At 39.5% G+C, this 27,294-nt stretch overlaps 1 protein-coding gene across 5 annotated transcripts in view; it reads left to right on the top strand.

The window, feature by feature from the left end:
• Positions 1-27,294, top strand: part of scn8aa (sodium channel, voltage gated, type VIII, alpha subunit a) — a 55,415-nt gene that overhangs the window by 9,751 nt on the left and 18,370 nt on the right. For 2 of the 5 annotated variants that reach the window (XM_022205220.2, XM_051949129.1), the window contains 17 exons: positions 113-231; positions 3,422-3,511; positions 5,180-5,308; positions 6,063-6,154; positions 10,022-10,243; positions 10,524-10,587; positions 10,761-10,902; positions 13,767-13,973; positions 14,070-14,351; positions 17,577-17,891; positions 19,418-19,553; positions 19,792-20,030; positions 21,181-21,354; positions 22,109-22,465; positions 23,100-23,573; positions 25,153-25,270; positions 25,973-26,127. In XM_022205220.2, the coding sequence (XP_022060912.1) occupies positions 113-231; positions 3,422-3,511; positions 5,180-5,308; positions 6,063-6,154; positions 10,022-10,243; positions 10,524-10,587; positions 10,761-10,902; positions 13,767-13,973; positions 14,070-14,351; positions 17,577-17,891; positions 19,418-19,553; positions 19,792-20,030; positions 21,181-21,354; positions 22,109-22,465; positions 23,100-23,573; positions 25,153-25,270; positions 25,973-26,127 (3,315 nt within the window). Of the gene's footprint in view, positions 1-112; positions 232-3,421; positions 3,512-5,179; positions 5,309-5,764; positions 5,857-6,062; positions 6,155-10,021; positions 10,244-10,523; positions 10,588-10,760; positions 10,903-13,766; positions 13,974-14,069; positions 14,352-17,576; positions 17,892-19,417; positions 19,554-19,791; positions 20,031-21,180; positions 21,355-22,108; positions 22,466-23,099; positions 23,574-25,152; positions 25,271-25,972; positions 26,128-27,294 lie in introns of all 5 variants that reach the window. The other 3 variants (XM_022205224.2, XM_022205222.2, XM_022205223.2) reach the window with 3 other exon arrangements.

The raw sequence follows: 27,294 nt of genomic DNA, 5'->3' as shown, positions 1-27,294 counted from the left end.
TGTATATGCAGAGATGACATATTGGTTTTAATGATCAGTACTGTTGTGCTTGTTTTCTTTCTGATTGCTCACTTATTAATAATCTCTCTCTCTGTGTTTCTTGTCTCCACAGACATTTATAGTGCTAAATAAAGGGAAGACAATCTTCCGTTTTAGTGCCACACCTGCCTTGTACTTCATAAGTCCTTTTAATCTGGCTAGGCGAATAGCTATTAAAATTTTGATACATTCATATCCTTTCAAACGGCGTCTTAACAGCAGCTACAAAAGTGTTCCCTGTTCATTATTCATGATGATATGTTCTGTCTTTGTCCTATTGATGTTTCACGAGAGGATCGGTTCACTCAGAAGACTTCTTTGTATAGGACAGCTTACAGGACGTCACGCAGTAGCCATTTTATCACTGAAGGGAAAGGCTAGCACAAATGATGAGTCATTCCTAACAGTTAGCCACGCCAGACCTCCTCAGTAAGCCCATTATCTGTGCCATTCATGTCAGTATCTTCATGTAGAGGAGGAACGTCACATTCAGCCCAATTTCATCTCAAGTGACCAATAAAATCAGAGCGTAATAACCTACCACAACTCCAAATTTTTATTTTATTTCAGTGCAAAAAAAGTCCGTTCTGAAAACGTTCACATTTAAGAAATTATATTTTTTACAAATCATTATGAAAAACTGGATGTTTTTTTAAGAAAAATAATTTCAGTTTCAACAATATCATGCCTCAGTTTATCATTTACACATTACAACTTCCAGATCCCCGTTTATCTACCAAAACATTCAGTCATCTGGAACAGAATAATCTAGTATTTTATTTTGTGATTAAAAAAAAAGTCAAAACAACTGAAACAAGACAAAACATTACAAAAACAAGACACAAAATGAGACAACTGACACAAAATACAAAAAAATTCTACAAAAAAATTTCAAATCGATAATAAATGGACACAAATGAGAGAAATATTGAAAAAAAACCTGCAAAAAAAGACAACATAAGTGAGACAAAAAGGAAACACAAAGTGAGAAAAACAAGAAACAAAACAACAAAAACACAAAACAAACGACAAAAGTCAAACTACAAAAGACAAAAAACAACGAAAACAAGACAAAATGTTACAAAAATGAGACACAAAATGACAAAAGAACAAATTAGTATTTTACTTTATGATCAAAACAACTTGTCATGGTATTTTAAATTATAGTTTTGCAAATGTACAATTTGAAAAAAATACACTCTGGAGGGCCGGTTTGGGGCAGCAGGCTGCATGTTTGACACCCCGATTCAGAGAGATGTCAAAGATTTCCACAGCGACCTTTAAGTCTGCTGATCGATTGACCACATGGCGAAAAGAGGAGTGAAACTGATCCCTGATTGTTGCAGGAACCGATCCACCAGACGTCCACTTACAACAGTCACAGCATGTTTCATCGACAGCAGACAAAGCCAAGAGAGGCTCAGTTTACAGACACAACTCGATGTAACAACGTCAGACTCATAATAATAAAAAAGGTGCAGCAGAGAGTTTATGGTTTGTTCTGGCGTCCTTGTTCCTTATCAGACCTACATTACCCAGAATGCCAACAGACGGACTTCAGATTTGGGTGTGATATCAAAAAATAACAAACAAATCTTTACTGTATGTACTTTATTTTTTTATCAGGTTTGCTTCCAGGAAACAGCCGCTTATTCATGTATAACAGTTAATCATATAAACAGAAGAAAATGCAACCTTAAATAGTTTCACAAAGTCTTCTGTATTGTGTAACAGGTTTAGCTTTCAGCATGTGCTCTCTCAGGACTGAGCAAAGCTGTTTGTGCTCGAGTCTGTTCACTACGAACTTGAATAACTGGCTGCTGCTGGTTCCACTTTAACCCTCTAAACCCCCCAATGGGTTAGTAAAGGCACATCGTCTAAAATCAAACCATTTATCAGAGCCAGAAACTGTAAAAACAGAAATAATTGATTGAAATGTTTATTTCGAATAAAACAAATAACAAAACAATTCAGAAATTAAACTGATTACAAAACATATTATTCGAAAAGGAGTCGGTTGAAGTTAAACTTATAGAAACCGACCCCCTTTACAATCTTATATTCATGAAATTAGATCGACATACAGTTTTAGCAGCATACAACTGAATTACTTATTCTCAGCAATCAGCAGTAAAGGCAAAATGAACATTTACAGCAAAACATGTGCAACATTAATATTGAAAATGAAATACCTTTTTATATTTCATTTCTAGCATACTTACAAAGGACAAATGTTTTATAATTTCTTTTAAATAACTGAATATTTGTACTTCTTTTTATTTCATCACTTAGCTTGTTCCACATTTTAACCCCGCAAACAGAAAGACACTGTCTCTTTTTAGCTTTGTCAGCATATATTTCTTTAAAATTAAGTTCCCCTCTCAAATAATAACCCCCCTCTCTATCATGAAACAGATCAAATAATCATTGTGTTCTCAACTTCCCAGCGGTCCTTGAACTACTCATCTGTAAGGCGCTGTTCAAATCTAAGCTTAAATTCTGATATTTCATCAAAATCCTGCCAAATTTTGCCAAAAAGAAAACATTTACCGCAGCCAGATTCTGCAAAACTTAAAAATCGTGTTCTTAACAAAAAATAAAAATCGTGTTTCTCTGTGACCAACTGTCAAATGCCAAAAATACAAGAACTGCTAGGCTGAACTGCAGGAAGTGTTTACAAAGAGCAGAGAGGAGATAAGTGTGAAAACAAATAAAAATCTAACCGGTAAAATATCTGTAGTACGTAGAGGCACTGTAATAAAAATTTAATGTGGCAAATATGTCAAAAATACGTCTCTTTTTGCTGCATATTGCTGCTTTCCCTCCTTCCACCATAATAAATGTACATTTGTGCACTGTTTATTCTTTATTTCTCTCTCTGATTGTTTCCTAATGCTGGTACAGAAGTACCGTCTGTCATAAACTAAAAGTAAACCCTTTTAAAAAGAAATTTATTCTAATTTTTGGACCTAAATTCCTCCCTTAAAGCCACGACCCACAGCTATTATGACCTCCGGCTGCCTTTGAAGCTCATTCTGAGGTTTTTCTTATTTCCTTTCCTCCACTGAAAGCTTTAAAACGTTCTGTAGTTTTGGTGCCGTTGTATTTTCACTAAATATATATACTATTTAAATATTTCATAGCTCAAATAATAGCCTTTGTGGTGGAAGGCACACATAACCAGATTCTGTTAAGTGCTTGGAGGAGGTTTTATGACATTAACCCTTTACAAGCTGTTCAGGCCGACTGGACCGTAGAAATCACATTACTGTAGGTTTTCTAGATTTATGTCTTTTATTGCGGTCTTTTCCAGTTTTATGGAGCTTTGATGATGTTTGTGATTTTTCTCTACAGTCCTTATTTTCCTTAACCTGCTCCTCACTCTTTTCAGCATGATCATTATGTGTACTATTTTGACCAACTGTATATTCATGACCTTTAGTGATCCTCCCGAGTGGTCAAAACAAGTAGAGTAAGTACACTTTTAATGCATTCACTTAGCATTATAAATGCATGCTGACAGTTTGTGGATCTCTGCTGCCATTACGTTTGAGTGAGATGTAGTAAATGTTAGATATGTATAGCCATAAAAGCAGGTAATGAGACGTATTTAATGTTTTAGTCATACTTAAGTCATTTTATTTTCACACATTTAAAATGCAGCCTGTGTTGGATTCATCCAAAAAGATGGAAAAACATTAGAAGTTCAGTGAATTTATCAGTATTTTTGTCCATTTTTGAAAAATTCACTTAAAATAGCTGTTTTACACAAGTTTCCAAAAACTGTAATTTAAATAAAAATATAAAAACAACATATATTTATTAAAATTATATATAATAATATATTTAAATTAGAACCGTGTTTCCCTTTAAAAACCCAAGCCAAGTACTATTTCTATCCATATTTATATAAGATAACATAAGATAGGATAAAACTTGCATTTAAATTTAAAAATTCTTATACTAGATATTGCTCAGAAAAAAACTAACATAACTGCAGTTTCTAGAAGAAAAACAAAAAGATTTAGGTATGATACCTTACTGAATTAAAACGGCTAAGTTAAAGCACGACTAGAATAGAAAAGTAGAACATAATTCTGGCAAAAATAGTGATGTAATAATTAATATAAATATATATGTAGTCTCTGAAAATGCGAGGTGTTGAAAGAAAACTAAACGCTTCATTTTTGGTCACAAACAGATTGTTGAATTTTTAAAAACTCTGTCGTACTTCTCTTGGTACAATATCGACACATTCTGTGAATTATAAATGTTTTGTACTTTTAAAGCCCTGTGCAATATCTATTTTCCTACATATACTAGAATATATGCAGTTTTATTCTACTTATGTTCTATCTGTGCAATATAGATTTTATCTTACTAGAAAAAAGAGGTGCAACTGAAAAAAGTAACTTTTTTTTTTAGATTTTGCGACATACAAAATTTAATTTCATGCAGTTGTGTCGAAGAGTCTTTAAAGATTCTGCAAATTTGTTCAGAATAGTGCAAAGTGTTTCTAAACTGCCTGTCATGTTATTCATGGTGGTGACTAATGTCATTCAGTCAGTAAATAAAGTAGTGGATTGATTGATCGCTCCGACACTTTGGTCCCATTTTAATTCTCCCAGTAGCTGCTGGGTGGACGTTCCATGTTTTTCATTTTGTAAATCTCCTGACTTCTCTTTAAGGCTTATTATTTAGTCAGGAGTATAATTCTTGTTATACTTTTGCTCATAAATAAGCACCTTTTATATCAATCATCAGCTGTGCAAATCAACAAATGTGAACATGCTGCAGCGCTGAATGATTATCGTTGTAAAGCATTAATGCTAACATTAGCGCCCTGTTATTGTAATGTGGTACTGTGCTTCCTGTTAGCCGTTAGCTCTTTGTGTTGTAAAATTATGTACTTACATGTCACTCAAATGAAACGGTGTAATGGCTGCTCAGAGTACCTGTAAATGGCATGTTTGCATATTTATAAATATTATCCTGTCTTTAACGGTTTTATCTGTTTTTCCTTCTTCTAAATTTATCTGGTGCCCTACACTAACTCCGGCATTTCCTGGGTGTTTTAACAGCTAATGAGGGCGCAGCTTTGATCCGTGAACTGATTCTGTCAACGCCTTTTGTCTTTCAGGTACACGTTCACAGGAATTTATACATTTGAGTCTCTTGTAAAAATCACTGCACGAGGATTCTGTATAGACGGGTTTACATTCCTAAGAGATCCATGGAACTGGCTGGATTTCATGGTCATTTCGATGGCGTAAGTATTGCTCTTACACTGTCAGTGGATGCAGAAATGAGATCAGATATTTTGTCGCAGAGGGCGGGGAAAGAAATTGAGTTTTTTTAGTGATTATCTTTCTGTCTTTCTTACTCTTTTTTTTGCTCTTTCTTTCTGTCTGTCTGTCTGATAACCCATCTTCCGTGTTTTCCTCCATTGATCTGAGACTCCTCTGGTCTTTTGGGATTTGAAGATCTCCATCCGACACTCTGCGGCCTCCCCGGCAACACCTCAGTCCCCATTCATCTCCTAACCCTCCTTCTCATTCACCTTTTTCTCTCTCAAAACCGACCAGAGGCCCCCCGTCGTAGTTCATATGACGTACAAAAACCAGACATTTCACTGTTTCATTGTCACACAGGCCCATCCGTGTGTGCATTTGTATATCTGCATGTGAATAACCGAGCTGTTGTAACTGTGGTTTTGATCCTGCAGGTATATAACAGAGTTTGTAAACCTAGGCAATGTCTCAGCTCTGCGCACGTTCAGGGTGTTGAGGGCATTGAAAACTATTTCTGTAATTCCAGGTAAGACAGGATGGGGCGGTGGGCGGTGGGGCGGGGTCGGTGTTAGGTGTGTGTGTCTCTCTTTCCTTTTACCTTCCACCCTTCTCCTCAGTGGACAGGCTCTGTGAGTGGCGTCGTTTTCCTCCTGGTTCGGTGGTGTTGTGCTCTTGGCGTGTGTGGTTTTTGTCATCGTGTTTGTTCTGTGTGTGATCCTTCCCCTATTTCAGATATATAACAGAGTTTGTGGACCTGGGCAATGTATCTGCGCTGAGAACATTCAGAGTTCTCCGAGCATTGAAAACTATCTCTGTCATTCCAGGTGAGACTCAGTTTAAACACTAAGGCTGATCCTCTCACCCTTTCTTTTCTTACTCACTATTCTTATGATTACGATCTTTATGATTTAAGCAACGGCAACGACAAAAAAAAAATTGGAGACAGCCATTTTTTGATTTATTTTTCCTCCAAAATTATCAAAAATGGTACTAATACATTTTTGATAGGCTTTGCAGTCTCCTCTAGGGCCCTCCAAAGTGTCTGCACTCTCTTCTGCCCCAGTAGCTCTCTTCATTATGAGGCTTCTTGTTCCCAAGGCAGCTGTGTTTCTCTTAAGACATAGCTTCAACTCACTACTTTCTGTAGCTTCCAGAAAAAAGCAGAAAGCCCCTTTTAATTGCAAAGAAAATCTGCCGATAGAATGATCTCATGTGAAGGCCAAAACCAGGTGATTGTACTTAATGTTTAGATAAAAATAACATCATAGCTTCTCAAATTTTCCATCAAACTTTGAAGTTATTCCACTAAAAAAAGGAATGTGTTTTTATTGCACATGTGTAACCAGTGATTGGATTGAACAAAAAGACCTGGTATATGTAATATGATATAAGAAATGGCATAGCTCTTTTAGAGATCCCACAGAATGCTCCTATTATTTATGCATGAAGACTGCCAAGCCTAGTTTGTGAACATATCTCTTATGCTGCATGATGCTTTTCGGTCACTTGCTTTTATAATATTAGCCTACCAAGAGCTTGGCTGACAAATGGCATTGAAAGTTTGATTTGCCCTCTTTTTGTTTTTTTAGTTTGATTATTGATTTTTCTTTCTCTGTTTTTTTTTTCTTCTCCGACCTATTTGAATGATATATATCCCACGGAAAAAGCGACAGTGTTCACGCTGTAGAGGTTGGGGATGCAGATGGGATGGTTGAACGACCTGCTGAGCTTTCTGAGTGACGCTGACCGCACATCTGTTCATCTGTTGGTAGAAAATGATGAACAGATGTCGCATTCACTCAAAAGATCTGCAGTGGATTGTTATCTTTAAAAAAAAATGACACAATCATTGCGAAATTTAAACAAGGAAGTCCACGTCAAGAGCAACGATGAAGAGATTATATTCAGATTTAAAGTTTATTTAGAGCAAAAGTTTGACTTTTTGGGAAATATGGTTGTTTGTTCTGTGGCTGACGGGTGAGAAATTTGATAGAATTTTTGTCTGAACGTAAAGCTACTGAAAGCAGCTGGTTAGTGCAGCTTAATGATTGCAAACTGGTAGTGTGGCTTAGTTCAAAGGTAGCAATACATTTAAAGTTCACTAATTACAAAATTTACATCTGATCTCTGTATTTCTACAAACCTGTCCAAATACAGAGAATACAAGAGCGTGGTGAACAAAAACCATAATCTTATGGTCTTTTGCCCCACTTTAGTCCAGCAGTAAAGGTAATTTCTGCACTTCAGATGGCCTGTGCACACTTACAATACGGTTAGACACGACAGTACTAGTAATAAAAATTTGAGATATCTCAAAAAACTGACATTTCAATGACCTGTATATGAAAATACATCATAGCTGTGCACAAAAGCTCACACTCAGAGTGCCAAAACCATGTGAAATGCTCATTTATTTTTGAAAATCACCAAAATTGCACCAGTTATCAGAGGTAGAAACTGTGAAACTGTAAAAAATTATCAGAATTTCCAACAGTCCTTGAAGATGTGCAATTATGCTGGAAAAATAACATTATCTAAGATAAAAATCACGATATTTAATCAAAATCCATTTATTTTACATCCCTCATTTAAAAAAATGTAACAATATACCATTTGCTTTGACCAAATTCTATAAAAAGTAAAAATTCTGCCCTCTTTGGTACAACTACGTAGCCATGACTGACTAAGCTGTGGCCAATGGTTATGTGCCCAAAATTCAGCAACTTTTCAGTTGCAGCATTTACACACAGCAGGTAGGAGTCATGCATGGAAACAAATTTCAGAGGAAAATCTGACTTATTTGAAGAATAAAATAGATGCAGCATGGTTCAAAAATGGTATAAAGGATCAACTTGTTGGAAGATACATTCAGCATGGTGAAACATCTTTTTAGAGTTGGTGTGTAGAGTAGAGTGAAAAACTCAGTTTGCACAGGTTGTAAAAAACAAATGGGGGAAATTTAAATCACAAAAGATATTTTTCTTAATTTTTTGTGAAATAAAGAGTCATAGAAATTCAGTGATCTTTTTTTTTTTAATTTTCAGGATTATTACTTTTTCTTACTGCACAAAAGACATTTTTTAAATTCTTGTCACTTTGAACCGTGAGTGCAATGCTTCCACAGAACTTCATATTGCAGTGAAAAATATTAAAAATGAGCCTACAATGAGTTAAAATGAGACAAGAGTTAAATAGAAGACAAAAAAACCCTGGAAACTGCTTTTGAATTGTGCGACAATGTTGCACAGATTGTGAAAAATCACAATTGTGAGGTACTCTGTGCCAAATTCTGACCTTTACCACAGAGAAATCGTGTTCATTTCAGACTGAGCCAGGCTAACCTTTTCCCCTTATTTCCAGTCTCTGTGCTAAGCTATGCTAACTAGCTGCTAGCTTTAGCCATGTATTTAGCAGAGAAGAGGTACTGATCTTCTCATCTGGAGCTCCAACGTAAAATTAATAATCATATTTCCCAAAATAGTGAGCTATTTAATAATTCCAGCCTGGGAGTAATGAAAAAGTAGCTTGTAGAGATAGTCCAGCCAGCGATATTCCACGTACGATGGAGGACATAATTTCTCGGTCTATTTTAATATAATAATAAATTATATTCTCTTCATATAATTTTCTATATGGAATCTTCTCATGTAACTCTAGATAAGAAAAGTTATTTTAATGTAATTGAAGGTAAGATAAGTTATGCAAGTCTAAATTTCAAGCGTACGTTATGAGTAGATATTATACGTACAGCTGGTAAAGTCCACTGTACCTGTAGAGGCCGAACAGAAAAGGGGGTTTGGGTCATCCTGCTTCCATGTTTCCCCGTGGACCCATGTGAACACTGCTAGAGGATGCCTGTTGGGAAGGTAAAGCGCTTTTGTCTTTGGTGAAACTGATGGATGAGACAGGCTGCAGGGTCGCGGTATGGGGAGTCAGAGCTTTTCCTAATGACACCTTTATACAAGACAGTTCAAGAAAGTGCCCTCGCTGGCGCTGGCATTGAATTGCTCCTGTTCAGCCTTGGAGTTTAAATGACCTGCATGTGGTTTCCAGCCCCCTGCCTGTGCCTCTGTCTTTCTCATGGCCCCTCGTTGTGCTGCTGTGCTCTTTCTTACGGATTTCCTCTCACTTTTCTGCAGCCTCCCCCCTCTTTTGTTTATCCGCTTCATCCACCATTGGCAGCGCAGTCCAGATTCTCTCCTGTAAAGGAGCCAGTTATTTTGATTTGATTCCTGTCACAATATTTTTGAAGTCTGGATGAATCTCAAACAGAGTGGGAAGGCTCCTGAATATTTCTTGTTTGTTGTTTCTGGAGATGTTTTGTATGTAACCTGTCAGTTTTGTGCAAAATGTATTACTACCCATACCTAAAATTTGCATTTTTTTTTTAAAAGTTCAAATTATTCTTGCATAAATTCTGATTTTGCTGAGACGTTAAAGTCTTTGCAATATAAGAAATTAACATTTAGTTGTGCCATTTTGTTGCTAATTCACAAATTTAAAGAAAAAATATTCAAGTAAATTTGATATTAAAGCAATTCAATGTTGCTAAACCCGGATTTTGACCTAAATTACTCGATTTTTCTCAATGATATAATAAAAAATAGAGACTCCTTAGATTGAAACCTGGGCGTGAGCAGCTCCAGCATCACCTGTGCCATTTGTGTACGTGTGTGTGCGGCTGCCTCCAGGCCTGAAGACCATTGTGGGCGCCCTGATCCAGTCTGTCAAGAAGCTCTCGGACGTGATGATCCTTACCGTCTTCTGCCTGAGCGTCTTCGCCCTCATCGGTCTCCAGCTCTTCATGGGCAACCTGCGCCACAAGTGTGTGATCTGGCCAATCAACATCACCGAGAGCTACCTGACCAACGGCAGCAAGGGCTTCGACTGGGACGAGTACATCATGAACGACAGTAAGTGGAGGCGAGGTGTCGCCAGCCGTGACCTGGCAGCGATGCAGGAGAATGAGTCAGGCCATATGCTGGAATGAGAAAACAGTATGTCGCTTTGGCACCGGATAGACAAAAGGAATTGGTTTGAAATTATCTGAATTGAAAATGTGTGAGCAAACTGCAGTCAGAAATTTGTCTCAAGGGATTTGCAGAGTGTTGCAAAACAAACAAGTGTAGCTGTGACAGAATACGAATGAAATCACTGATTATGGCTCCTGTGTTTTTTGTTTTTTTTCTGCAGCCAATTTCTACTTCCTGCCCGGCCAGGCGGACGCTCTGCTCTGTGGGAACAGCTCCGACTCTGGGTGAGTTGCCTTCTCCGCCCTCCTCCAAAAGCTGCTGCTCCCACCAAGACCTGCTGCAGCTCCTCTGTGTGCCTGTAGTCAGATTACATTACAAGTAAATAGTGATGAGTCACTTTCGGGCTGGATGCCCTGTTCTCTCTCTTCTCTCTCTCCTCCGTCTCTCCACCCCTCAGCCGCTGCCCAGAGGGCTACACATGCATGAAAGCTGGGAGGAATCCAAACTACGGCTACACCAGCTTTGACAGCTTCGGCTGGGCCTTCCTGGCTCTCTTCCGACTCATGACACAGGACTTCTGGGAGAACCTTTACATGCTGGTAATGCAGATGTGTCAGCAAGTTCATCTTGTTCAGCAACTCCTACTGCATGTAAATGGAAGACATTTATAGATGTGTTGCCATGGTAATTTAATATATTGTCTAGCCCATCATTAGAAAGTCACAGTAATTTATTTTGCAAAAAATTACCTAAAATTCACTGAGTTTATTTTGCTTCTAAACCCCAAAACCAGTTGATGGGTGTGAAAGGTGTGTTGTACTTAAGAAGATTATTAAAATTACGCCATTTATCAGAGCCAGAAACTGTGAAAACAGAAATAATCGTTGAATAAAGTGGGGCAAAAAGTCTATAGGCAGGTAAAAACCTATCAGGCTAACATGAGTATCTGAGCCTCGAAGCTTCCAGGAGATCTGTTCGATATTCTTCAGTGTTTGAGCTGCAGTCTGATAAATAAAGGTAGACTGATAGCAGTAAATCTGTACCAAGGATATATCAACCCTCTGAGCTCTAAGGCCTAACTCCAGGTTTAAATGATGCGATATCTTTTTAGAAAAATGCTAAAATGACAGCTTTTGTCAAAGCCAGATACCTTAAAAACTGAAAAAAAATTGTTGGATTTTCAACTTTTCAGCAGTCCTTGAACTACCCATTATTTGTGATGTCGTTCCTTTGTGAAACGTAATAAAATTTAAATTTAAATCCTTTTTTAAGCAAAATTACATCATTCTACTTGTCTCTTTGAAACAATCACCCAAAAAGTTTTTGCTCTGACTAAATAAAAAGAAATGAAGAAATAAAAGTCTGCAGTCTTTGGTACAGCCATGAAGGCATTAGTGACTCAAATAGTCACTAATGGAATGTGGGCTGTTCTCATTTTAGGTAACATCACACATCTCCTGTCATGGAATTAACACATCATGGCTCATTTTATTGTGATGCCTCACTGGATGCATTCTCAAATGCAACAAGACTTTCCAAATGTAAACACTGTCTGTGCAAAACAAGAAAACTACTTCAACTTAAGTTATGGAAAAAATGCCATATTTATGCCATTTTTATTTTTCTGTAATTGTCTCCAACAACAGTTCACACTCTCCCTGTCTCCCTCCCTCTATGAGTAAAAGCTGGTGAAATCCAGGCATTATTTTATCAGTTTTCATGATAGGCAAAACAACCTGATATCGATATTAGCCGATATTACATTTTTATGCCAATATCGGGCCGATATTATCGGACATCCCAAATCATTATGTCTGAGTCAGGTCTTAAACTTATCAATGATTGTTTGGAGTTTAATGGTAAATTTTAGGACATCTATATATTGCCAGAAAACATTGAAAGGGTTATTTCGGTGTTGTGATTATTATTTGGGCATCAAAATGTAAAACCATGAGATTATAGGCTGATCATCTAGACTTTTATTCCGATGTAGTTTTTATGCTCACTGTAGCCGAAAAAGGACTTTAAGTAGCTGACATCCCGAGAGACTTCTCTCTTGAACTACAATGTTTTCAAAATGAAAGTGATCAGATGGCAGCGGTTTACCTGATAAAACCTCAGCTCCTCCATTGATTCCTCATTCAAGTGCAGGTCACCCTGAACACTGTTTGTTTGTTTGCTCTCAGACAGAAAATGGTGGATTGTTCTACTTCTAGTAAACCTCCATGTTTCTCTCCTGTCCCCACTTTGACGTCCCTCTTCTGGACACTGTGGCCCGTCCTGCCTGTCCGTCGTTCTGTCCGTCTGTCTGCTCCACACTAAGCTTCTCTGAAATGGTGGAGGCTCTCCTGCCTTCACATACAGAGGAAAAGGAAGGAAGCATGAAATATTAACGCCTCAGGATTACAGTTTGGCCAATGAGAGAGATAAGACCTGATGAGATCTGATGGGAGCATCCCAGCACATATTTCTATTTTTCACTCCCATCTTTGAGATTCTGCTCCCAGCTGCACTCTCTCTCACTGCTGTTGTGTTCTGCATATTTAGAATAGTTACTATGCAGCTGTGTTTAGCTTTGGCATTGAATGCTCTGTTGCTGAATGCAGAGTAATGGTGATGCATTTGTATCTGCCCATGCTTCTTCTCCTGTGGTTTTGCTTATCTTTGGAGCTTAAAGACATAGTTTTGGGCCGTGCTTGTCGTGTTGCAAACGTTGTCAGCAATACATGTCAACCGCATTCATAATTGATGTGTGAGGGAATTTCACGTCTCCATCCGAGGAAGTCCTCCCGTTATTTGTCTGCTCCCTGAAGAAAACAGTTTGCCTTTAAACGGGTGAACCAAAGTAGGCTGATGAACATTTAAACTCCAAAGCCCTCTAATATAACTGCATCAGAAGAGATTGAGCCATTTTGTATTATTAACATTAAGAAAAAAAAGTGATGAATATGCTTTTTCCAAACTGTTCTCCTTTGTTCTGCCGAGCCTCTGCAGCTCAGGCTCCTCACTTCCCGTCTCCACCGGGGATCCATTCAAATCCATAGTAATTGTTTGACTATGCGCTGGATGGTGTAGTTAGGATGAAAAAATAGGTCAGAATGCATATCTTGCGGCTCTTCCTGATGAAAAACACAACCTTGGACTCCTGTTGAGAACTTCCAGAAGCACAGAGGACGAGTTATTTTTCCTGTAAATCTCAGTTCTTCATAGCATTAGATGTTAGCGGAGCTCATTACAGCACATAAGCACTCCTATCAGAAACAGACGTTTAAATGTAAACGTGTTTGTCTGAGAGGTATTTGTGCCGAGTAGATTTTTGCACCCAGAAATGCTCAGACCATCATTCTGTTTTCCCCACTAACAGCTTTTTTTCTGATGAATCACGTTGAGAGACGAGGCTGAGGTCACGTATCGGGTGTCATGACTCTGCTGTTTCCATCCTCTCTCCCCTACGCCTCTGCAGACCCTGAGGGCGGCAGGCAAGACCTACATGATCTTCTTTGTCCTGGTGATCTTCGTGGGCTCGTTCTACCTGGTCAATCTGATCCTGGCTGTGGTCGCCATGGCCTACGAGGAGCAGAACCAGGCCACCATGGAAGAGGCCCTGCAGAAGGAGGAGGAGTTCAAGGCCATGCTGGAGCAGCTCAAGAAACAGCAGGAAGAAGCCCAGGTCGGTCGTCAGCGAGATGGAGGCCGAAACCATTCCCAATTCGTGATGTGTTATTATTATCGTTCTGACTTTACTCGTGCGCCTGTTTCTCTGTAGACTGCTGCCATGGCAACCTCTGCAGGCACAGTGTCGGAGGATGCGGTGGAGGACGACGGAGGAGGGCGTCTGTCTTGCAGTTCCTCCGAGATGTCCAAGCTCAGCTCCAAGAGTGCCAAAGAACGACGCAACCGCAAGAAGAAGTGGAGGCAGAAGGAGCAGGAGAAGGAGAAAGGTGACAGCGAGAAGTTTGTCAAGTCGGAGTCCGACGACGGCAGCAAAAGGAGCCGATTCCGTTTCCCTGATAACCGCCTGGGTCGAAAGTCTTCCATTATGAACCAGGTGAGGAGGGAAGATCCAAACTTCTTGGCAGCCACACTTCATTTTAACTGCCAGTAGATTCCTGGTTGTGAGATTTCTGCCTCTGAAACATCTTGAACACAATCAAGAAATAAAAACCTTCTTTAAAAACTGTCAGGCTTAGGAAGGATCCAGAGTAACTGAGTCGCTGTTCCTCAACATACAAGTTGCTTTTGAGTCTTTTACACACGTGGACAAAATTGTTGGTACCCCTCAGTTAAAGAAGGAAAAACCCACAATTCTCACTGAAATCACTTGAAACTCACAAAAGTAACAATAAATAAAAATTTATTGAAAATTAAATAATCAAAATCAGCCATCACTTTTGAATTGTTGATTAACATAATTATTTAAAAAAACAAACTAATGAAATAGGGCTGGACAAAAATGATGGTACCCATAACTTAATATTTTGTTGCACAACCTTTTGAGGCAATCACTGCAATTAAACGATTTCTGTATTTGTCAATGAGCGTTCTGCAGCTGTCAACAGGTATTTTGGCCCACTCCTCATGAGCAAACAGCTCCAGTTGTCTCAGGTTTGATGGATGTCTTCTCCAAATGGCATGTTTCAGCTCCTTCCACATACGTTCAAAGGGATTCAGATCTGGGCTCATAGAAGGCCACTTTAGAATAGTCCAACGCTTTTCTCTCAGCCATTCTTGGGTGTTTTTGGCTGTGTGTTTTGGATCGTTGTCCTGTTGGAAGACCCATGACCTGCGACTGAGACCAAGCTTTCTGACACTAGGCAGCACATTTCTCTCCAGAATGCCTTGATAGTCTTCAGATTTCATCGTACCTTGCACACTTTCAAGACACCCTGTGCCAGATGCAGCAAAGCAGCCCCAAAACATTACTGAGCCTCCTCCATGTTTCACCGTAGGGACAGTGTTCTTTTCTTCGTATGCTTGGTTTTTGAGTCTATGAACATAGAGTTGATGTGCCTTACCAAAAAGCTCCAGTTTGGTCTCATCTGTCCAAAGGACATTCTCCCAGAAGCTTTGTGGCTTGTCAACATGCATTTTTGCAAATTCCAGTCTCGCTTTTTTATGAGTTTTTTTCAGCAGTGGTGTCCTCCTTGGTCGTCTCCCATGAAGTCCACTTTGGTTCAAACAGTGACGAATGGTGCGATGTGACACTGATGTACCTTGGCCTTGGAGTTCACCTTTAATTTCTTTGGAGGTTGCTCTGGGCTCTTTGGATACAATTCCAACGATCCGTCTCTTCAATTTGTCATCAATTTTCCTCTTGCGGCCACGTCCAGGGAGGTTGGCTACTGTCCCGTGGGTCTTGAACTTCTGAATAATATGAGCCACTGTTGTCACAGGAACTTCAAGCTGTTTAGAGATGGTCTTATAGCCTTTACCTTTAAGATGTTTGTCTATAATTTTTTTCGGATGTCCTGGGACAATTCTCTCCTTCGCTTTCTGTTGTCCATGTTCAGCGTGGTACACACCTTTTCACCAAACAGCAGGGTGACTACTTGTCTCCCTTTAAATAGGCAGACTGACTGATTATGAGTTTGGAAACACCTGTGATGTCAATTAAATGACACACCTGAGTTAATCATGTCACTCTGGTCAAATAGTTTTCAATCTTTTATAGAGGTACCATCATTTTTGTACAGGCCTGTTTCATTAGTTTGTTTTTTTTAAATAATTATGTTAATCAACAATTCAAAAGTAATGGCTGATTTTGATTATTTAATTTTCAATAAATTTTTATTTATTGTTACTTTTGTGAGTTTCAAGTGATTTCAGTGAGAATTGTGGGTTTTTCCTTCTTTAACTGAGGGGTACCAACAATTTTGTCCACGTGTGTATAGTAAATGTTGAATGCTTTGGGCCCACAGATGTTGCTGGGGGGAAAAAATCTCAAATTACCAACACATAAAAGTGAAAATATTTACATCATTAGAGATAAAATTGGTGTGAAACTGCTTGCTAATCATTTGCATCAAACTCTGAAAACACACAGAATTATAGAGCCACAGATTTAAAATAAAGATGCCTTATCTCTATATAAAGAACCCACAGTGCCAGGGATTCATGTGGCTGCAGGAATGCTGTTCTTTTTCTACTTTTTGGCTGTCAGATGTGGAATTTTTCAGTCATTTCAGAATGTGCAGCGTGATCTTGCAAAAGCTCACATACAGAGGAGCTTATAGTGGCCAGAGATATAGAAGCACATGTCCAGGTCCTGAATTATTCACAGTGATTACATGAATCTTTCAGAGGGAGCAATGCGGCTGCTTTGTTTAAGCTTCACTTGGGCTCCACTGGCTCGTATATTGTGTTCACAGCGTTGTAACTCATGAAAATCACTCCTGTTTCATCTACACAAGCTGAGGACTGTTGCCAAAAATGTGTTTTAATCCTCCTCTTGTCCTCACTTACGGGCACAAAAAAAATATTGTTTCCTTGTCTGAAAAAATCCAAAAATTCAGCTAAAAAATTCCCCAAATTAAAACTTCAGGAAGAAAATTCCAATAATTCTTTAAAAGTTTTATTTTTTAAAAAATGCCCAAAATTTGGCAAGAAAATTCTTGTAAATAATTTTTTAAAAATGAGTAAAAATCTTCCAAAAAAATCCTAAAAATATCTAAAGTGATTACATGTATATCAGTAAAACTTCTATTTAAGAAAATCCATATAAAAATCAAACAAAATCCAGTGAAATTCGCAGGATTTTGGTTGATTTTTATGTAAAGGTTCTTAAAGAAACATTAAAATTTCTTTTTTTTCTACCAAAAAATGTTCAAAGATTTCCCAAAAGTGTTGAATATGTGGACATCAGAAGTTTCTCTGTGAAAATATACATTTTTTTCCCCACATTTTCAAACTAAAACAGTTCAATTTTGACCCGCTAGCGTGCTGTATGTGCAGTGACGATAATACTCGGATCAATACTAGCTGCAGCTCAGACCGATGCTGTCATGATTTATGTTGAGCTCCGTCCTGTAGGCGTGTGTGACCTTGACAGTGTGCGATATATTTGACCTAATTACATATTTCCCTCTTGTTTATTAAGTCACATGGTTTCTGCAGCAGGATGTGCCTCCTTCGGGGAAATCACCCTGGTTGCGTTAAATTTGACCTCCGGAACCGATGACAAGCAGCATAAAAATGATGGTGCAATCAGCTGTAATTCAGAAGCACCCCGAGCCACATCAAATGTCTCCTCTCCTCTGCCTCCCTCCCCTTCCAGTCCCTCCTGAGCATCCCCGGCTCGCCTTTCCTCTCCCGCCACAACAGCAAGAGCAGCATCTTCAGCTTCAAGGGCCGCAGCAAGGACGTGGGCTCGGAGAACGAGTTCGCGGACGACGAGCACAGCACGGTGGAGGAGTGCGAGGAGCGCCGAGGCTCCCTGTTCAGCCCCTACCGGCGGAACAGCTACAGCGGCTTCCACGGCAAGAGGAACAGCACGGTGGATTGCAACGGCGTGGTGTCGCTCATCGGCCCTGGGCCCGGTGGACGCCTTCTGCCTGAGGTGAAAATAGATAAGGCAGCTACTGACGACAGTGTAAGGAAGTCAATGAGTAGACCTATCTAGGCATGGCCCCCCTCTCGTCCGTTTCTTTTCTGGCTCTCTATCTATTCTGTCATCTTTGCAAGTCCGTATGTATCTCTTGGCTAAGCGCTCGCGCCTCCCCTCCCCCTGCCCCTGCAGTGTATGCTGCCCTCCGACAGTAGGCAAAGGATGGAAAAACAAAGAAGTGTCACATACTACAACCAGCCCTGCAAGTGTTGAGTTGAAACTGGGTCTGTCAGTGACTTCCAGGCAATTTTGTTTGAATTGAATGATGACTGTTAATGTTTTGAATATGTAAATATCAAATTTAGACGTGCAGATATGTTTCTATCACTCATCACCACTGACCCATTAGATTTTAGCTCCTAGATCAAAGCTTGGTTAAGAGTTAATGCACATTTTGTATGTGTGAAATGGCATCAAGTTCCTATTTGACACACTCAATTTTTTTGTTAACAAATGGCATATAATGATGCGTTAACGTGCTCCAGTGTGTTGATGTGTTCCTCCAGGCATCCAGGTCCTCTGCTAGCCTGTGTGGGTAGATCTGCAGTAGGAGGCGGAGGAAGCAGAGGGGACCAGCACTGTAGAGCCACAGACATTTCAAATCTGCCTCCCTACTTCCCTGATACTGTCCCAGAGCAGACATATAAGTAACACACACCATCCTATTAGGCCTTCGTAAAATACGTACAGAATCAAAGGAGGGCTGCTGTCCTTGTCTGTCTTTACCTTTCTCTGTTTTCCAAACTCTCCCTGGTCAACATTAGTAAATTAGTCGTGTCTCATTCTAGTTAGCATGGTAGATTGAAACCCTAAATTAGAACAAGCATGACATAGACAAGTAGAACGATGGCTATGGTGTCTGTAATTTCCTCTCCTTCTCTCTGACTTGGAGCATGCTCATGCATGACAACTGGATGGATCTGAACTACCTGCCTCCATATGATCTCTTTACAATGCTCTTGACTTGATGGTTGCAATATAAGTTGTATGGTTTCAAAGTAGGAAGATTCCGTAGCACCAAATTTTGCAAGCGACATTAAAATGGCCAGATTTGGGAGACATTCTGTAAAGCAACCTAATGATTATATTGCAATGGCAGCAAAGCCTCCATTATTGCATGACGGGACTGAAAATGCATTCATGCAGAAGCAGTTCTCCTTGCACAATATCCCACAATCCATTTCTTATCTAATTGGGATGAGCTAATTACATTCAAACACAATTAGGTCAAGTAGCCCTAGACCACTGCTCCCACTTTGGCTGAGACCTGCATGCATTTACAGCATACACACATCTTCCTTGAAACCAGCATTGAGATAGAAAAGAATGAAACATGCCCCCTCCCCCCCTCCTCCCCCAACCCTTATTTAAAAAAAAAAAAAAATCTGATCCTCGACTACTTTTTCCTGCCAATGCTGTTGTGCACTTCCCTCCGCCGGCCACCGGTGGTGATGTGGGATGGTGTTCATGTCCTCTCCATGGGTGCTTGATTCTTCCTCTCCTCCTGACAGCCAACTACTGAGGTTGAGGTGAAGAAGAAGCTGTCGGGCTCCCTGATGGTGTCTGTGGACCAGCTCAATACCTCCTTTGGGCGGAAAGAGCGGGCCAACAGTGTCATGAGCGTCATTACCAACACACTAGTGGAGGGTACTGCCACTTTAACCCAGCTATTTAACCTGCTCTCTCATTATTCTTTAACTAGGGCTGCTCTCATTAGTTGATTAGTTTGACATGAATTTCCTGCTTATCTGCTTTGCATATCCAACAGTACCAGATACATACAATGCATACAATTTTTTCTTGTCATATCTTTACCATTGCATGCTGTTTGCTCGAGCACGCGACTATGTTGGGTTTTGACGTGTGATTCGCGCTATGTCTTCAGAGCTGGAGGAGTCTCAGCGCAAGTGTCCGCCATGCTGGTATAAGTTTTCTAACACATTCCTGATCTGGGAGTGCAGCCCCAAGTGGATTAAGATCAAGGAGATAGTGAACCTCATAGTCATGGATCCGTTTGTGGACTTGGCCATCACCATCTGCATCGTCCTCAACACACTCTTCATGGCCATGGAGCACTACCCCATGACCCCCGACTTTGAGGCTATGCTGTCTGTAGGAAATCTGGTGAGTGGGGACTTTTTTTTAATCTGAATCTTCTCTCTGCTTCTTCTTCTTCTTCTCAGCAGCTCGTAGAAAGGTGTTATTTTTAGGTCCGTAATTGGCACTTCTTTCATTGCTTTTTTTCCAAGCTGACAGGAAAAAAAACCCACAAACCTCCTGCCGCTTCCTTGCTTGTATCCGCCGATGTCTTCACGTACATGCACACACATGTTCCCTGTCTGTGCTTTTCTCTGTGCCTCCTCTGGTTGAGTGGAGCTGCTGTGTACTTCACTGGGACCAGCCTGCCTCTCTGCTGGTTGGCTGACTGGTGGTGGGAGGCCTGCATTAATATTTCATGGAGCCTGATCGATGAGCTGCTCTAAAATGGTGCCTGAATCACAGCTCGGATAGCTCAACCTGGCCATTTTCACTATTAACATGTTGTTTTTTGTTTTTTTTTTTAAAGGAAAGTGAGTAAACCTGTGCACTGGCTCCGTGATCATTGTTTTCTTTTTCAGCATCACGTTTATTGCTTCGGCAGTCTCCCAAAATGAAATGGGCCACACACGAAACAGGCACAAGTCTTATTATTACACTTGCTCTGTGTCTGTGTGTGCAGAAAATTGTGCTCGGGTATTAATTTAAAATTGAACCAGCGCTGAAATGTGTTATTTACCATCTCTGCTGCAGAATAATTTACCAGGAAAGGCCAATGGGTGGAACAGGTGGACGTTTTCTAGGTCACCTTGATGCAACATGAGTCATCGTCTTGCACTCAAACTCACACATGCTTACATTGTGCAGTTATTCATTATGGGGGCTCTATGATTGAGGATATCCCTCTGTAATTTATTAGGGCTGTTATGAGACCACAGAAGTGCCGTTTCATCCTACAGAGCAGCTGGCACACTCACACTCCAACATGAGCTAGATGTGCTGTCTCTTTAAATAATTGGATTTATCCTACTGGTGAAATGCATTAATATGCAGTTACTACAGCTGCCAGTTATAACACGATGGATTTTATTTAGCATCCATAATTCACAGCTTAGATAATGGAGCAGAACAAATACAATAAAAGTCACATTTTGCTTCACATTCTCTCGTATCATGCAGAAACCTGTTGATGAGCCACATCCATTTGTTCTAACCTGCTGTCTCTCCTACCTGCCAGGTGTTCACAGGGATCTTTGCAGGAGAGATGCTTTTCAAACTAGTGGCCATGGATCCATATTACTACTTCCAGGAGGCCTGGAACTGTTTTGATGGATTCATTGTGACGCTGAGTTTAGTGGAGCTGGCTCTGGCTGACGTCGAAGGCCTGTCTGTGCTGCGTTCATTCCGATTGGTAAATACTCATTTTAGAGCAAAACCAAAGACAAGTTGAGCCTTTATTAATACCAGAGGGCGGAAATTTGCAGTGTCGCAGCAACAAAGAAGGAATGTAGTACAAGAATACTTTACACTATCGTCCAAAGGTTTGGGGTCACTTAGAAATGTCCTTATTTTTGAAAGAAAAGCAGTTTTTTTCAATAACGATAACATTAAAATAATCAGGAATACAGTCAATGTGGTAAATGACTATTCTAGCTGGAAATGTTTAATGGAATATCTCCATAAGGGTACAGAGGAACATTTCCTGTGTTGTAATGCTACATTGTGTTAGCTAATGGTGTTGAAAGGATAACTGATGATTAGAAAACCCTTGTGCAGTTATGTTAGCTCATGGATAAAAGTGTGAAATTGTCTGGGTGACCCCAAACTTTTGAACAGTAGTGCGTATAAGTACTAGTTAAAGAATTAATAGGATTGCACGTATCACTGGTACGTAAATAGGAAAAAAAACAATGTGGCATATATTCTAGTATATGTAGAACAACAGATATTGCATAGGCTTTGGTAAAAATGCAAAATGTTGTTAGCATATGAGCATGGGTAGCACATGCAGTTAGCATCTTACGTACTCTAAAGTCCTAATTTGAAGAAATTTCTGTATTTCAAGCATCATACCAAAATGTTTCTAGTAGTTTTTCTTCTCTAGAGTGTTAGATAGTATGACTAAATCGCATCCCTCCTACTCTCTCCACCCACCCCCACTCTAGCTGAGGGTGTTCAAGCTCGCCAAGTCATGGCCGACCCTCAACATGCTGATCAAGATCATCGGTAACTCGGTGGGAGCTTTGGGAAACTTGACTCTGGTGTTGGCCATCATCGTCTTCATCTTTGCCGTGGTGGGCATGCAGCTGTTTGGGAAGAGCTACAAGGACTGTGTTTGTAAGATCGCCGCCGACTGCGAGCTGCCCCGCTGGCACATGAACGACTTCTTCCACTCCTTCCTCATTGTCTTCCGGGTGCTGTGCGGCGAGTGGATCGAGACCATGTGGGACTGCATGGAGGTGGCGGGTCAGGGCATGTGCCTCATCGTCTTCATGATGGTCATGGTCATTGGTAACCTGGTGGTGAGTGTCCAAACTGTACACACTGTTTAACCCTCCTGTTGTCTTCATTTATGGGCACCGAAAAATATTGGTTCCTTGTCTGAAAAAAAAACTAGAAAATTCAGCAAAAAGATTCCCCAAATTTCTAAAAATTTGCAAAATCTTTAGGAAGAATATTCCAATAATTGCTTTAAAATGTCCCTTAAAATTTTTATTGAAAAAAAATCCCCCAAATGTGGCAAGAAAATTCTACAACATTTTTTTTAAATTCCTAAAAATCTTCCAAAAAAATCCTAAAAATATCTAAAATGATTACATGCATATCAGTAAAACTTTTAATATTTTCTTTAAGAACATTCACAAAAATAATTCGCTGGATTTTGGTTGATTTTTTTTTTTTTTTTTTGGTGAATGTTCTTAAGAAACATTTTTAGCATTTCTTTTTTTCTCCCAAAAAATGTTCAAAATTTTCCCCAAAATGTTGAAAATGTGGACATCAGAAGTTTCACTGTGAAAAAGTATTTTTTCCCCACATTTTCAAACTTTAAAGCAGATCGGTTTTGACCCACAGGATGACACCAGGGTTAATAATGTGGCCATAGATTGGAAAAGTAGCGCTTGACCCCTGTTAACCGTTTCTTCCTCTGCTTCAAAGGTGTTGAACTTGTTCCTTGCCTTGCTGCTGAGCTCGTTCAGCGCTGACAACTTGGCTGCAACGGACGACGACGGCGAGCCCAACAACCTGCAGATTTCGGTCATGCGCATCAAGAAAGGCATCGCGTGGATAAAAGCCAACGTGCGGCTGCTGGTGGCCAGTCTGATGAGGAAACCGCCGATGGAGGACGAGCAGAAGCCTTTGGACGACATGTACGACAAGAAGCTGAACTGCATCGCCAATCACACCGGGGTGGACATCAACCGCGACCTGGACTACGCCAAGAATGGCAACGGCACCACCAGCGGCATCGGCAGCAGCGTTGGCAAGTACATGATCGATGAGGACCACATGTCGTTCATCCACAACCCGAACCTGACCGTCTGCGTGCCCATCGCTGTGGGAGAGTCCGACTTTGAAAACCTCAACACAGAAGACTTCAGCAGCGAGTCGGACAACGAGAACAGCAAAGAGGTCAGCGAGGAGAATCCTGATATGAAGTCTATCATCCACTTATAATAGTTTATCGCCGCAATCAGGCAGGACATGACTCAAAACAAGGATACATACTTGTTTTTCAACCACTTACCTTGCCACTTAGAGCGCCAGCATGTGAATAATGACGCTCCTCATGTTGCTTTTGTTGTTTATAAACCTCAGATACTCTACACTGTGCAGTTCTCTCTCTCAGGACGGTCATGGGTGTGGCTGGATACTCTGAGGCACTAATATAACTCCATTATTCAATAGAGCCGTCTAGAGTGGCTTGAGCAGGCAGGCAATGTGGATGAATGGGTGCCTGCTGATGTATTTCTGTTGATGAAATGCATTTAGAAGACTTTCAGAGCAGATGATGTGCCATCTGATATTCTATTCCGGTGTTCATGTGGATGATATGTGATGTTCAGGGACTGTTATGATGTCCATTTCAATATAGGAAACAAATCGCAGTGATTTTTTTTTTTTTATCCATTTAAAGATTGAGATAATGCAATTTGGAAATGACATGTTTCCTGTCAGGTTCCTGAAGGCATCATTAGTTTAGTTTTTATCTTAGCAATTCCAGAAACTCTGTGTCTCACACTGGAAAAAATGACCCTCTCAAAACAAGAAAACAAAAAACTTTTACCTTGAAATAAGTGAAAAAAATCTACCAATAGAACAAGTGAAAAATGGCTTGGTGAGATTTCTAGAAATAAGATATGATATTTAGAATTTTGAGATCTTGAAATTAGCAGGGAAAACTTATTTTAAGCTGTATTTTACCAGGATTGTCAAGCTTAGGTGTCTTAACCCTCCTGTTGTCCTTATTTATGGCACTAAAAAAAATTGTTGCCTTGTCTGAAAGCCAAAAATATCCCCAAATTTATAAAAATTTGCAAAACCTTCGGGAAGAAAATTCCTTAAATGTTTCCCTTGAAAGTTTTATTTTTTTTAAAAAATCCCCAAATTTGGCAAGAAATAAAAACTTAAAAAAGAAAATTGTAAATATTTTCAAAAAATGAATAGAAATCTTCCAAAAAAATCCTAAAAATATCTCAAGTTATTCCATATATATCAGTTAAACTTCTAATATTTTCTTTTAGAACATTCAGAAAAAAATCAACCAAAATCCAGCGAATTTCGCTGGATTTTGGTTGATTTTTTTCCCCCGAATGTTCTTAAGAAACTTTTTTTAACATTTCTTTTTTTTCATCTAAAAATGTTCAAATATTTTCCAAAAAATGTTGAAAATGTGAAAATTTTCCACATTTTCAAACTTAAAACGGTTCAATTTGATTCACAGGATGACACGAGGGTTAAAACAAGATAATTTCAAGATCGTTTGACTTAACGAGATATTTAAGATGCGTTGTCTTAAAACAAGTCCCTCCATCTGCTGAAATGTCACTTGTTAAGTGAATTTATCGTAAATCAAATGGGATGAGACATTTTGACTAAAAATACAACAAACAGACTTGGCAAGATTTTGAGTTTTTGCAGTGCAGTTTATGTGCATTCATGTGTGTTCATGTTTATTTTTTGTGAATCTCGCACATCTGCTTCCCTGCAGCTGGACGACACCAGCTCTTCAGAAGGCAGCACCATCGACATCAAGCCAGACGTGGAGGAGGTGGTGGTGGTGGAGACGGTGGAGGAGTACATGGAGCCGGAGCCATGCTGGACAGATGGTGAGACCACTGCAACCATTACCTCCACTCCACAACACCCAGACTCCCCCGGGCTCGGTGGACATTATAGGGCGACAGGGTGAAGGACGGCTTCGTTACAGAGGATCACTCAGCCGTGGAGACAATTCATCAGTCTGTCTGATGCTGATGCAAAGACTCTGATTTACAGATAAATTATGTGAATGTCTCAAAATAAGGTAGTAGAGATCACTTTAATGAGGTAGAATAAGGGTAATTTTCTACTTTAGGTTCAATAAAATTACATAAGTATGTGGGCAGTGTGATTAACCAAGATATGGTTAGCTCCAGGTTTTCCGTGGGCTTTACTAGCAGCCTGAAAAGTGTTCAAACTTCTACAAAGCTCCATATCTGGATAAACCGAAGTCAAATACAAGCATTTGGGAAAATACGGTTGCTGGCAAAGCCTTTCTGAAAACATTTGTGAAGACAAAATAGGGCTAACTGCAAAATATTAATTGGAGAAACTTGTTTCTTCAGTATTGAGATGTAGATCCCAGTCTGGATTTGCTACTATTTGCTGTTATTCATTCTGTATATTTAAAACAACAGTCCAATTTCAAACTACTTGCTGAGCTAAAAAAACGATACCGTCTTTGGGAAAATCCAAACCACATTTAATGCCTCATCATCTTGCTCTGTCTTACTGTATCTATCGTGGTCTGCTCTCCGGTGTGTCCTCAGCTTGTGTGGCCAAGTACAAATGCTGTGACGTTGACATCACCATGGGCTGGGGGAAGAGCTGGTGGTTCCTGAGAAAAACCTGCTACCTGATTGTGGAACACAACTGGTTTGAGACCCTCATCATCTTCATGATTCTCCTCAGCAGTGGCGCCCTGGTAAGGAGGACAGACACAGAACCAGACTGGACAGTTACAAGAAGTGAAAATAGTTTGAACTGCCATAATTCTATTCACATTTCACATATGGTCACATTTCTGCTCGCTGTTGGCTCATTTTTCCCTGCAGTATAAAGTCCTGCTATGGAAATGGTATAACCATGACTGGAAGTAGAGAGAAGATGTTTTATGTGCAGTATAGCAGTTATAATAACGTTTTTACCCTCATGTTGTCCTGCGGGTCAAAACTGACCCGGTTTAAAGTTTGAAAATGTGGGAAAAAAATACATTTTCTCAGTGAAACTTCTGATGTCCACATTTTCAACATTTTTGGGAAATCTTTGAACATTTTTTAGAGGAAAAAACAAACTATTAAAAATGTTTCTTTAAGAACATTCACAAAAAATCAACCAAAATCCAGCGAATTTTGCTGGATTTTGGTTGATTTTTTTGTGAATGTTCTTAAAGAAAATATTAGAAGTCTTACTGATATATATGTAATCGCACTAGATATTTTTAGGATTTTTTTGGAAAAATTTTCTTGCCAAAATTGGGGGATTTTTTTAAAATAAAAATTTTAAGGGAAACCTTTAAGGAATTATTGGAATTTTCTTCTGAAGGTTTTGCAAATTTTCATAAATTTAGGGGATTTTTTTGGAGAATTTTTGGATTTTTTTCAGACGAGAAAACAATATTTTCGGTTCCCATAAATGAGGGTTAAATAGATAATAATAAATAAACTTCAATTGTCATTAAATTATTTATTTGACTAAAACTGAAAAAGTCTGGGATCAGCATGTGCAACATTTTCCCAAGTGTCCACATTTGTTACCAGTATTGTAAAAAATGGTTTCTCTGCAGACTGTGATGTTTAGCTATTTACATTTTTAATTTGTCTCCATACTGGTCTCCTGTCTCCTCTGTCTAAACACTGCCTGCAGTTCAGCTGAAAAGTCTTTTAGTTTTCGTCATGTGACTGTTGTTCACACCTGAGCAGCTAGTGGCTTCAAGATTGAACTCAGAACCTGCCGAATCTTTTGCTTTTTGTAGAATTTAGTTTGGGGAAATTGTTAATTTTAGACATGTAGATTATGCGATTATGATGGAATATCACGATTTTAAAGCATATATTTTATTTTTTTCCCAACAGAACGGAACATCACTAAG

Source organism: Acanthochromis polyacanthus, chromosome 6 (genome assembly GCF_021347895.1).
Source record: "Acanthochromis polyacanthus isolate Apoly-LR-REF ecotype Palm Island chromosome 6, KAUST_Apoly_ChrSc, whole genome shotgun sequence".
Taxonomy (NCBI): Eukaryota; Metazoa; Chordata; class Actinopteri; family Pomacentridae; genus Acanthochromis; species Acanthochromis polyacanthus.
Note: the sequence above shows the minus strand (reverse complement) of the source record. Positions and strands in the feature narration are given on the sequence as shown.